At 44.1% G+C, this 12379-nt stretch overlaps 2 protein-coding genes across 2 annotated transcripts in view; one reads left to right on the top strand and one right to left on the bottom strand. All coding sequences in view use genetic code 11, as the record gives it.

Moving 5' to 3' along the window:
- Nucleotides 1–4497: 4497 nt before the first annotated feature.
- EGR_00470 (hypothetical protein) lies at nucleotides 4498–7427 on the top strand (the record flags this gene model as incomplete). The annotated part of the gene is made up of 4 exons (XM_024489719.1): nucleotides 4498–4680; nucleotides 4963–5175; nucleotides 6186–6831; nucleotides 7156–7427. 4 exons carry the CDS (start codon nucleotides 4498–4500, stop codon nucleotides 7425–7427), a joined length of 1314 nt encoding a protein of 437 aa, XP_024355716.1.
- Nucleotides 7428–10458: 3031 nt separating this feature from the next.
- The window catches only part of EGR_00469 (Protein CASP), a gene marked incomplete at both ends in the record, with an annotated part of 10624 nt that continues 8703 nt past the window's right edge, over nucleotides 10459–12379 (bottom strand). Inside the window, 2 exons of the mRNA XM_024489718.1 lie at nucleotides 10459–10620; nucleotides 10691–10960. Of these exons, the coding sequence (XP_024355715.1) occupies nucleotides 10459–10620; nucleotides 10691–10960 (432 nt within the window). The remainder of the gene's footprint in view (nucleotides 10621–10690; nucleotides 10961–12379) is intronic.

The following is a 12379-nucleotide window of genomic DNA, read 5'->3' as shown; positions in this document are numbered from 1 at the left end:
CTATCATAGGTAATTCATTCCGAGCAAAATTTTTCAATCCTTCCCTATGTTATTATCCCTGAATAGTGTAAACTTTCAAGCAGGAAATCTTCCAGAACTTCCACTGAAATGTCAATTAACCGAGAGTTCTCACGAATAGGTCCTTACCCATGTTGAAAAGAACTTGCTAATCGTGACCCTTCAAATGGAGAAAGAGCTAATTGGTCACAGGGTGTAGTCTTGACAGTAAAGAAAACCTTACTCATTCCTTTGAGGTGAAGTTAATAACCCTTTGCGGCTGCTAAAACAGACACTCGCAACGTACACCACAAAGCCAGCGTTTTTGGAAGTCCATGTCTTGTGACCTGGTTAGCTACTTGAAACATTTACGCTATAACGAAGCACCACTGATCCAATTTGCACTTTTAACCACGTGGAACGTGGCCTCGGACGTCAACTGGGTTTGTTCAGGGTACTTCTGTTAATAGGTATAAACCCCCACCGATAAAATGCAGACCCTTATGCGCTGAATTTTAGAGCACAGACGGAATGACAATCGCATCAATAAAATGAAAACAGCAAAAGGCGCTACAACTGATACCCTGCAATTGGGCCACACTTGGATTTCAATATGAATGTGACATTTTTGCTGAGGACATGAACGCCTCAGGAGGCCGGGTGTAAGTCATCATAACTACTCAGTTAAGAATTCACTAGCATCTGGAATTTTTATTTTAGGCTGCGATTTCGACTCTGAATTGCATAGCACTTGAGCACAGCCGCTAATTGATACGCCTTGAGTGTTACAGTTTGATTTGAATTTTGGCACTTGCCAATAGCCTCAAATTAAACCTGCATTGTTGTTCTAACTCCGACACGATTACTTGTCACCTATAAATTAAACTCATTCTGCCGTCAAATTCTCGTAGACACTTTTTTGTTCGGCTTTCCCTTAATGTCATTTCCGTTAACAGTTTACCAGCTCTTCTCTTCACATGTGAAGTAGAGGTCTTTCGGACTCACATATTTTATGACATCCCCTGGGAGGATGTCATGGCCTAAACTTTTAACTAAGGGTCAAATTGGGTTTTCAAATTCAAACTCCCACCAAAACCATGCCATGTAGGTGGACATCGTAGAATCGAACCCGCTGAGGGATCACTCGTGGGTCAACATGACCAGCAAGCTTAGTGATGATGATGACCGCAGAGGTCTAGCGATCACTTATCACCACACACACAAAGGGGCACGAAGCCCTGTCTCAAGGCCGTAAAATGATTTCTTACTACTAAAAACAGTAGCTACCAAAATTAGAAGGTGGCAAGATCGTAAACGCCCATTGGTTCTACTCACCCACCCAGAGCTGATTCAACCCTCCTTATTGCTACAGTAAACAAAACCTAGTCAGGTGGTTTTAGGACGATAAAACTGTTTTGTGTTCAAAGTTTATCGGCTTTACTTGAAGACACAGTCATTAAGGTATCCCAAAAGATGCTATAGCCATTAGAATGGGTAGAATGGCCAAGGGAATATCAGTCCGGATGTCTGGAGCTGCGAGCTGGTTCCGATGCCACCAGCATAGAGCTTGAAGCGCAGGAGACCAAAAAGGTCCGTGTAGACAAATATGCAATTGGAGAAATTATTATTCTCTCCAAATTCCCTGCTCCTACGATTAAATGGTAGGACTGTTTTCGTGCAGTTAATGAACAACGAGTATCGAATAACCATTCAGCGTATTTCCGAGGTGATGCTGGTTAAAAGAGGGACATTTTGAAGCCAATTTCTTGCCTTACACCCCAAAATAGCAACAGTGAAATGAAGTCGATTATTTAAAGAGGTTACAAAACCTTGTTATTTGTGCAACTCTTTGTTTTGGTTTTACGGACACCTAGGGCTCTGCCATTGTACGTGCGCTGGGCGTCATGCCCCCTGAGGCCATGCCAGTAACCCCTAGCCCTTCTCTTCGTCAGCAATACATATGTCCTGTCCGGGTTTTATGTCTTCTTTCGTCTTCAGAGAAGTCACATAGAGCTGCGGATAAGCATCGGGGGTCTCTACACCAGAGCTCCTTTTCCTGCGCTTAAAAGTAGTCTCTTGTTTCGACTTTGCAGAAATAAAAGCTCAGATTCTTCGCAAGAAAATGTTTTTTATTATAACCTGGCCTTACAAACTTTTTGTTGATAAGTAGTAAAAACATTTTACCTCTTATGATTTCGTGCTTAATTAAAATAAATTTCGATTTTTTTCAACTTTTCTACCAGCATTTTCGTCCAGTCGCCAGAAAGTGCTAAAATGTGAATAGATGACGAATGTTTGAGCAAAGTGAGGTCTATTTATTATTACAGTCAAACATATATCTATATGTGTATTTTTGTTATTAACCCAGTTTCGTCATGAGAACGCATTAAATTCCAAGGTCTTGCTTCAATGCTTTTCCTGGGTGCAATTATCGGTGGTATCTACCAGTATTCTTGCATTTTTTGACTGCAAAAAGCTTATTCACCTGACATCGGTCATGCTGCAATTGGGTTTGACAAAGGGCATTGAACAATCGGAATTGCGTTGCAGACAGAGGAGACGTTGCAACGCGAGTGTTACAGGGACATGACTGGAATGGCTGGCGGTGGGTGGTGGGTGCTTTGATGATTTGGATTAATTGACCTCTATAGACTACCAAATTTGGAAGCTGCCCTCGAAATTGGATTTATCCCTTCCGGCTGATTGCCTTGCTTTTTCCCTGCAGAAAAGCCAACTTTCATGCCGCCCAGGTTGAAATGCGGCAGAAATCTGGACTCTGCCATTTTAGTAACTCGTGTCATTTTCATCTATACGTCCATTGCATGGAATGCTTTTGCCTTCCACCTTATTAATTAGGCAAAGGCTAAATAAAATAACTCAAATGCGCCTGATTAAAATACCCCGAAATGTGTTGTACGGTATTTTGCTGGTTGCTATTTCTATTTTTTACCAGAACTTGATGAAAACTACCGTGCTGTGCCCCAGGGATCAGACCAGGCATTAAATCCATTAATGAAGTCGGCTTGATTTGAGAAAAAGGCGGCAATCCCATAGCCCAGATTCACTTTGATCAGTTATGACGTCTGCTAGTTTTAGGACTTTGTCTGCCTTAAAGTGGAAATGTGAGCCTTGATTTACTTACCATGCTGTAATCCTTCGATAATTTGTGTAGCTCTTCGGTTTAGTTCCGCGGGTACTTTAGGCTCCGCCCTTAGACTACCGTTGGGCCACGTGGCCTCCGGGCTATGCCAGTAGCTCCTCCCCGCCCTCCAGCCCTTCTGTATGTTGACACCACATACCCTTCCCAGGTATTACATCATCTTATTCTGTCCTCAGAAAAGGCTCAGAGCGCCACTATGCCTTCAACATTGGAAGAAAAGGCGATTGTACCTGCTTGAACATTACAATATTCACTAGTTCTGTTAAGTAGAGGTAAATTCTAAAATTTGAGAGACTTTGTGTGGTGGTGACCAGTTCCCATTCTCTAGATGCAATTGCCAAGACCGAGTTTCATGTCCATCGCAAATTGCTGACTAAAGCATTCTCAGGTTTATCTTAAAAAATGAGGCAGTGGATCCCCCAGATTTCGACCGTTATCACTTCGGCCTGACGCCAAAACCCTAATTGCTACGTAGACTTGCATCAGTGACTTATTGGATGCCTTTCGATCCAACAAAGTTCACCTCATTTTGATCTTCCTAAAGTATCGGTTGTGTGTTATTTGGATCTTCCTACTGTCAACTTGAGCAAAGTCAACCCCTGCTTTTGTCTCTAAAAGTAGGAGATGTCTCTGCTTCCTTTAGTATGGCGTTTCGAGGGCTTCAATCCGGTCAGCTTTGGTTCATCGGGTATAAAGCGACTTCTGGTGGTAGCATTTTATCATAATAAAAATTACACTTACGAAATATGAAAACGTTTGTGAGCTGACATAGAGGACTCGGGTACATCAAAACTACTATCTTTTGCTACAATACACTTGCTCCAACATCCTTCTCTGAGGTTGTTTTTTTCGACCGACCAGACTCACTTCATTTGTTCCGTTACCTTGTTTGCTTCGGCCTACTTCTTTGCTCTTTGAAGCCTAGATTCACGGTGGGGCCTTCCTATTGCCATCAAAGTCTTTCATCTGCTCCCCACTACGGGAATGGGCACGCAGTGGGCATGCCGCCAGCATGCTTTAAAAAGCGGCTGCACACTGTTTAATGATACAGGCGGGATCCACGTAATTCCATAACCTAAATAAAAACCGTCCAAGGCGGCAATTCCCCGTCAAGTGTCCTCCATTTTTAATAAAGGAGACAGCCGGAACCCCCTTTACACTTTGATGCTGCGTTTTTAATCTGATCCAGAGGGGGGAGTATTTTAAATGCATGAATAAGGTCCTGCTGATTGTAACCTTGCCATCCCAGCTCTAGAGTGGAAATGGAACTCGGCACTGTGGCGTAAGGCCATCGTGTCTAGACTGGCTGTTTAAGGTATTGATTGCTGAGTCATGGCTCGATGAGGTGGCCTGGACACAATCAACTTGTTGCTGGCCGGCGCCTCGTATTAGCCCACTCGGCTGCTGGTCCTGGTTGTCGCTACACCTCAGCAGCACCACAAAACGCTAACACTGGTTACTACGATATCGCGAGGAGCTGTGGCCTTGTTCTAGCGCCCCAAATCTTAATGCAGTCCCAGGCTGTGACTATCCCGTGTACCACTATAAAAGGCTAACAAAATATGCAAATATTTAATTTTTTTGCATTTGCACCTTAGGACTAAAATTGGGTAAACACTTCAAATAATGCAGACATTTAGAGTACGCTGATTACTTACCGTGACTCGTTCTAGTAGTAAGACTGACCAGCACACACGGACCCTCTTTAACCTTATGCATGCCGGTTTATGACTACTAGAAAAACCTATTTGTGCAGAAGATGATGAAACGGTGACACAAAAATAGGTGCGCGGCGTTTATTTCAGAGTCCCAAGTGCGAGACGATAGTGAGACCTCGGTATGCCACGCCTCGACCAATCGCAGCGCCAAACGCGTCGCCACTTGCGCACCCAGGCGGGGTATATATATCAAGCAGCAGAGAGGGGCGCAGCATTCTGGAATTACTTAGGCTTTCCCCCGGTGAGTTCCTCCACATCGATGTGCTTTCTTTTTCGCATCTTCTTCCAATCGAATTCGATGTAATTATAACCCTTAGGACCACTTCATCAGACACGTGGCCCTACGTGTAGACTCGCAATGCAGTCGAAGGGCTCTATTTGTGCACTAAATAGCCAATCACTTACCGTGGCCACTCACTCTATGCATCAATATGTTTTACACAAAACCTAGGTACATATCTTTGCAAGCTGTCTTGCGCTCCTGCTTTTTGTCTTACCCCTTTTTTGCATGAGCATAAGTGCAGTTGTAGGTGCAATTAGAATAACAAATCTTTCTGTGTCTCCTGCACTCTGATCCACGTTTTCAGCTCAAGCATTGCGCCAATCCTAGTTAACCTTGTCATTTCGCACGCATACCGTAATTTGATTTTTGACAGCAGTGTTAGCACCCATAGCTCTCATTCTCTCTAAACTTGGGTGAGATTCGCGAATGAGAAAAAAAATAATCTCGGGTCCTTTTTGCCACTTCGGAGTTAATTATAGATGGTACCTGTGTTTGTAATGCAGATTGTGTTGGTGTAACGCAGTCGCTTGGGCATTTAGGAAGAATGGAAAGAAGAATCGCGTATATAGCTGAAGTTTCATATTTTGGGGGAGTTTGTTGGGCTAATTGGGCCGTTGGAATGAAGTGACAAACACGCCACCCTGTCATTTCCTCGTCTTGCGCGGCTCGTTCCTTTCCCCGGCAAAGGCGCTGAGCACAAGCGTGGGTGCGTGCGTGCATCTGCGTGAGTGCGTGCGTGTGTATGCGCGCGTGCATTGCGTTCACATGGCAAGGATGTTTAATGGATGTTACCACAACCCTGCTTGTCCTTGCTTGACCCTCACAATCACATGGCGCCATCATGGCGTGTTCCACACACACACACACACTCGCTACATCACACTCCGCAGCTGTTGTTCCAGTCACTCCACATCAGAGGTTCAAGCAGTTGCGGCTTCATCATGCTAGGTTACTCCATATTGCTATTTATCCACGTCTTAGCGCATTTGAGTTACTAATGTTCCCATTGTCTTTTCTTCCCTCTTAGATTAAGCAATCAAGTCAACTAAAGCACGTCGAAATGGATTCAGTCAGCGAATCCTACTCACACTACATACGCAATAGATATCTACCATTTCATGACAGTGGATTCAACTCTACCGACACAATGGGACATAGGAACGACAGATGGACTCCGTCACGGTCCTCCTCTCCAGTATCCTTACCACTAGACTCCTACCATTCCGACCACTACGGTGTCTTCTTTATGGATGAGGACATGAACCACAGGTCCTTCGGCGCCGTTAAAGAGGAAGCCGAGGAGGAATGTTGGAACTCCACTTATCATTCTTCAGTAGAGAAACGGTTCACCAGCACTTCACTTCACTTCCCCGGTGTCTTTGTGGAAGGCTTCCGCGATGGCCGAGTGGAATTCAACATTCCTGGAGTCATGCGAGATCAATTCTCCCCTCCTGACGAAATCAGTGTTCATTTCAAGTTACCGCACGATGAAAGTGGACAGATGCGCAACTCCGACCTCGATTGTCTCACAAAGGCCGGCGAGGTCATGAACCAGTGGCGAAAACAATACGAGACTCCCTACCAACCTTTGACAACACAGCAATCAGTGTCTCTATCCTACCGATCCTACTTCGAAGGCGATGACCCCCATCCCTTTCATTATGACAATGATCGTTAGTCCTTTTCCCTCTTCGACAATCCCAACTCCTCAGGCTGCCACTGTTTATACGTATTTGGTTTTCGAGAGTTTTTACGCACCTTTATTGCTCCTTCTCACCCATCTTCTGGAACGACAATCGTTATTTTTGATATTTTTATAGAGCAATACATATCCGTTTTCTTTTATATCACTGTTCCTATCTTGATCCCTTATGCTCAAGTAGAGGGAACGTAGGGTCGATTGAAGCAACTGGGTCATATTTGCCAGGATTTGTCATGAGTCTAGAGACCCGACAAGAAGGCAGAGATAAGTCAGACGAAAGGTTCCATCGTCGCAGAGGCAATGGGCGTAAAGGGAAGTGGGACGCAGGACCGTCCTGAATACTGTCGCGGCATGACTAATCTGGGACTGCGCCCACGTTTTTCCGGACACTGCCACCGCCGTCTGGTGTCCCCGTTAAGGGAAAAGACGTCGCGAAGTCGTCTTTTCCCGACACAGAAAACCGTCGTCGTGATTGATTGGATCGCGGAGTGGGACGAGACGCTGGCGTACACAAACACTTGTACGCCTTCGCTGCGAAAGCCTGGTTTAGCTAGGGATTTGCGGTAATTTTGGATGCCGTTTAAACAAAGAAGGCTGCAGGTGACCCCGTTTCGAAAAATGGGAGATTTTTTATTAAAAGCTTGGGTATTAGGGTTTACCTCTCACCATTTCTCCACGCCCAGCCAAGGATTTGAGCTGTTAGATTATTTTGAAGTTGATATTTCATTTTCAGGTAGGAAAAAGATTGACTTTAGGAACGATGCTTAGGAGAAAGTAGGCGCGTAATCATCCTGAAGCTCAAATATCCAAAAAATGATGAGAAAAGCATCTAATCCAAGCATCTCGCTGTATATTCAAAAATATACTCTGCTATTGAGATTCCAACTTGGCCCAGTCGGGACAACAGCGCAGTCCGGTAGGACAAGGCCCTTGTAAGAAAGCCTATTGGTTCCGTTATTTTAATTTGTCTACTGACCGGGCACTTCGATATCAAGACAAATGAAGTTGATTTTAGTTTGCTGATAAGGAGACTAGAATGAGGGTCCTGCCTCTATTGTCAACAATTAATTGTTTTCAAATCGTCAGTCTGATAAAATTGGGGAGGTGCCAATACATTTGGATAAGGTGGTGTGTAAATGAATAGAATTCTGGAGGTGTGGCTCCACGATTGTCCTCGTGATATTAAACTCGGTAAGGTTAACATTGTTGCAACACCAGGGCCCGTGATGATGTTTGTCGGCAAAAACTTTTGACTCGATTCGAGCATCAAAGAGTCCTATTCGGTAGGCATATTTCCATGCAGAAATTGCTTCATCACTTGATGAGTAACGTACTAAAGTGTCAAGTGTCATGTAGAAGTGAGCCCCTTGGCGGATGCAACTCTGCTTATCGAGCCACATTGGGAATGCGCTTACGCCAGAACCACATAGTGGTTCGGCAGTTGAACACATTTCTCCCGAATTGTTTTAGAGACACGTAGGAAACAATCTAGTTTTCTATCCTAAAAGCCCATTAGTTATTATTGTTGCTGATGTTCGCCTAGACAGTGGCATTACCTCCAGCATCATATTTTCGCGCTCTGCCTGGCCGATGACGCAAACCATTGTGGACACAAAGCCGTATAAAGGCTGCACATCACAAATGAGCCTCGGTCATTCATTCGGCAATTTAACGATAATACATACGTCTTCACCTCTACCCCTTCGTTCTGCCGACTGCTTGTACCTAGGTAGCCTTTACTGGTTGATTTGTCGCTTTAACACTTGCAAAAAATTCTCGTAGGAACACCGACCATAACCGCTGAGATATTTTGTTTTGATATGGCATCAATTTATAACTGCTGCTTATAGACCGCAAGTTGGTCACTATCACCGCAAGAAGAATATTCTTCATCTGTTTACAATACAGTTTAGTTCAACGAGGTTATCATAAGCCACCCTGAAACGCATTGCAGATATTTGTGATGCCAGGATTTGATAAGAAAGCCGCATTGTCACATATGCGTGACGGCGATAGTGAATGCGGCAAGTTTGTCAAATGCCGTAGGAAGGGTGGTACGTCGTCGTTGGCAGTGCTGTGGATGGAGTTCACTGGAGACGTTTTGAAACCATGCTTCTGTGGGATTGTGGACGTAGGCAGTGCCAAACATTTCCAACAGAGATGATAAAGATGGGTTCAGCAAAGGTGCAGCAGAATGATCAAAGACTTCCATAATTTCGACATTCTCATATATCAGGGATTAAGATAGGAAAATAAACTGCCACCTATACCAATATTTGTTACTTAAAATGGGTGAAAGATTGGTTGGTGGCATTACCATTTCCTGGTTAAAGTGGTGACGAAAGAATTGGTTTTATCGCTTGACGAATAGTTGATAATATGCAGATTTCGAGGTCACACTAAGCTCCTAATAAGAAATGTTCAGTAAGGACAAATTACAAAATATATTTTGCCCGAGGTTTGCCAGGAAAATGAAAAGCAAGTCATTTTTTACAAAGGTCATAAAACAATGAATCAGGTTGGGACCCATTTGATATGCTTTTATTTCGATCAAATGACAATCAAAGCCCCCTAGAGAAGGATGGTGACTTATTTAGGGAATTTGTCTTAGCCTTCCGTCGCCCACACAACGACAGCTCCTTTGAAGTCACCGCAGGCTGATGAGTAGGCCACAGGGTCACAGCCAAGATGAGGTGATGGTGATCGTGTTCACTTGTTTGTAGAATGACGAAATGGTGACAACATTATGCGGGCGTTTGTGGTCGCGTTATCTGCACTTTATTAACACTATAATCAGGCCACCACCGACTCACAATCCCATAGTGGCATGATTTATTCCGCCTCCAGGAATAGCTTGAAAGAGATTCGACTCAAAGAAACGACTACTTCCATTTTGAAAAGCAACTGCCGTCTAACTGTTAGGGTAATTTCTCCAACCAACCCCTTCCTGACAAAAGTCGCCTTGTAGATTATGCCTATAGCATGTACTTCCAACAATAGGTGACATTATCCCTATGCTGAGAACAGAAAACGCCACCCTCGATTCCGCCTTGGGGCTAATCATAATTCACATGCAGAATCGTCACGAGGGAAGTGGCTGCGAGGAGCTTCCAAGACGATACTCGAAACAGAAGAGTTCTGCGGTATGAATGCTATCTTTAGCAATGGAGTTACCTCAATCGTCGTGGTTACAGTGCTCATCACGATGCCATGGCATAAAAAATAAGCCCTCTTCCACACCGGTGTGCCATATTACGAACTCAGGATGACTAGGGGCAACACAGGAATTCTCAGTGGTGGAAGAATGGAGGGCTGCCTTTTATTCCACCACAGATATCTGGGTCAGAATTTTAACACAATATTTAACACAAAAACTGTTTTTAACTTCTTGGGGATAGGTTCAAATCTGTGCTTCCAAATAAATAACTAAGGCAACCAAAAGGACTTGTTCACTTATTCCAATGAAAGGCGCATTAAAAGCTTAAATCAGTGGATATGCGTACACACATGCAATGAATGAACCATGAAAGACTAATGCAGGAGTCGACAAAGTAAGTGAAATATCACAAAAAATTGCAGCAATACTTCTTCTCCTGGCCTATTGATCCGGTCGACCATCCTTAGAACCATGGACAGAGGGGCAGACGGGATCTGTGGCAGTAACCATCTTGTAGAGCACCAGAAAGACTAGCAGGTGCATCACCAGAACGTAGGCAAAGGTTGCAAGACGGGCACCGCGGTTGCTAATTATAATTCTACCCTGAAAGACAAGGTCGGAATCCTGACGTCATTATAATGTGGACGCCGACCAACCAAAACGATCAACTCACGAGATTGTGCATGATCTTCTCGTGCGGTAACAGGGCCTGGTAGCGACGTTGTCGCTCCTGCTGGCCGAACTGCCTGAAAGGATTTAAGCGCTCCTCGTAGGCGCTGGAGTAGCGTGCCAGAACCGCGTCGTCACGGTCTAGACTAGAGGAGGTGGAGGGCGAGTAGGCCTGAACGAACCTTATCTTTTCGTACAGCTTGACGTTGTCCTGACGAAGAGACTCCACCTCCGTCTGAGATGTTATCAATTGTTGTCGCATGGCCAGAAGATTCTGGAAATGTTAAGGAAATACCCGGAGTTCAAATTTACTTTAGTCTATCATGATTCATTCGGACGTCGCGCCATTTCAATCCCTCCTATACTACTAGCCTCTCACTTCTTCTCCATCTCATCTTAACGTCCTTTGAAATAACATTGGTAGCATCCTTTGCAAAACCACTTTGAGGAAAAGAGAGTCCTCCTTTCAGCTATCTGGATACAACACCCAGACTCTACAGAAGGAAAGCATCTGCGATGGACGGCTGAATCTGCGGAAACTCACGACACAAGGACTGGTGAAACCGCAACAGGCTTTACCACCTACCATAACATCAAGGCCACCAAAATGAGCAGTAGTGGTACAATATCTGGTCCAAACGAATTAAAATCGTTCTTGAAGAAGTGATCGGCATATCCTAGTCCACTGTGAGCCAGCTACCACACTAATGGCTTGAAGTTAAGCAATAATATCTTCAATGACATCTCATTTTGATTAGCCACTGGGCTCGTAATTTTATAACAGCTTAGGAGCTATCGAGACACTACATCGGTAGCATCGCATTGACACGCTTTACGCCCTGCGTCCCCTTGTGGATAATTTAATCGCTTCCAACATTTCTTCAAAAGGTGAGAGAAGGACATCTAGTCTAGTGCGCAAGGACTCATGGCGAAAGGATCAAGAAAATTACCTCAAGCGGCTGGAATCTATTCAGCTTTCAAGCGCAACTTTTTGTAGTAAGCAATGGAATATCCAGCGACCTTGAAAGAGTAGTGTGACTGATAAGGGGGGCATAATAATAAATCCTCACCCTCCACTCTCCAGTTTACAATCACTCCACTTGACTGTAAGCCTAAGCACGACCTTAAACAAATAAGGCGACCCCGCATGAGCACTTTGCGATGACCCTCGGTGTGATGGATTTCTATAGAATCTGAGCAAATGTTACATCAACTGCAGTGTTACATAACCTTGCATTACACTTTCAGCCCCTTTTTTTCGACACATTTTGGTAGAACGAAGCTTTGCCCATATCATCCATGTTGTTTAATCCAGAGTCCTTCTGTACCTCGACAGTAAATCCATTTTGTGACCTACGTGTTGGATAACTCATTCCTAGGCAACTTGAGCGCTATTTTGCAAGATATCACTATCGCTATTAACCGTTTAAAGGTTTGAAATTCATGCGACCTTCACCTGTCTCATACCATTCTTCAAACGAATGGAAAAGTTTCAACTTCTTAGTATACTCGATTTGACAGGTCACAATGTTGGAGATATCTCGATGCAGTATGCAGAGGTACCAAATCCCTACCTTGCCAACCAAAAACGAAAGCTGAAATACTTTAGCAAGGGATACAAAATTTTAAAAAACTGCTATTGCATATACGACGAACCACAAAAAACGTCGAATCACCCCTACAATCTATCCTC

Source organism: Echinococcus granulosus (genome assembly GCF_000524195.1).
Source record: "Echinococcus granulosus chromosome Unknown EG_S00002, whole genome shotgun sequence".
Taxonomy (NCBI): Eukaryota; Metazoa; Platyhelminthes; class Cestoda; order Cyclophyllidea; family Taeniidae; genus Echinococcus; species Echinococcus granulosus.
Note: the sequence above shows the minus strand (reverse complement) of the source record. Positions and strands in the feature narration are given on the sequence as shown.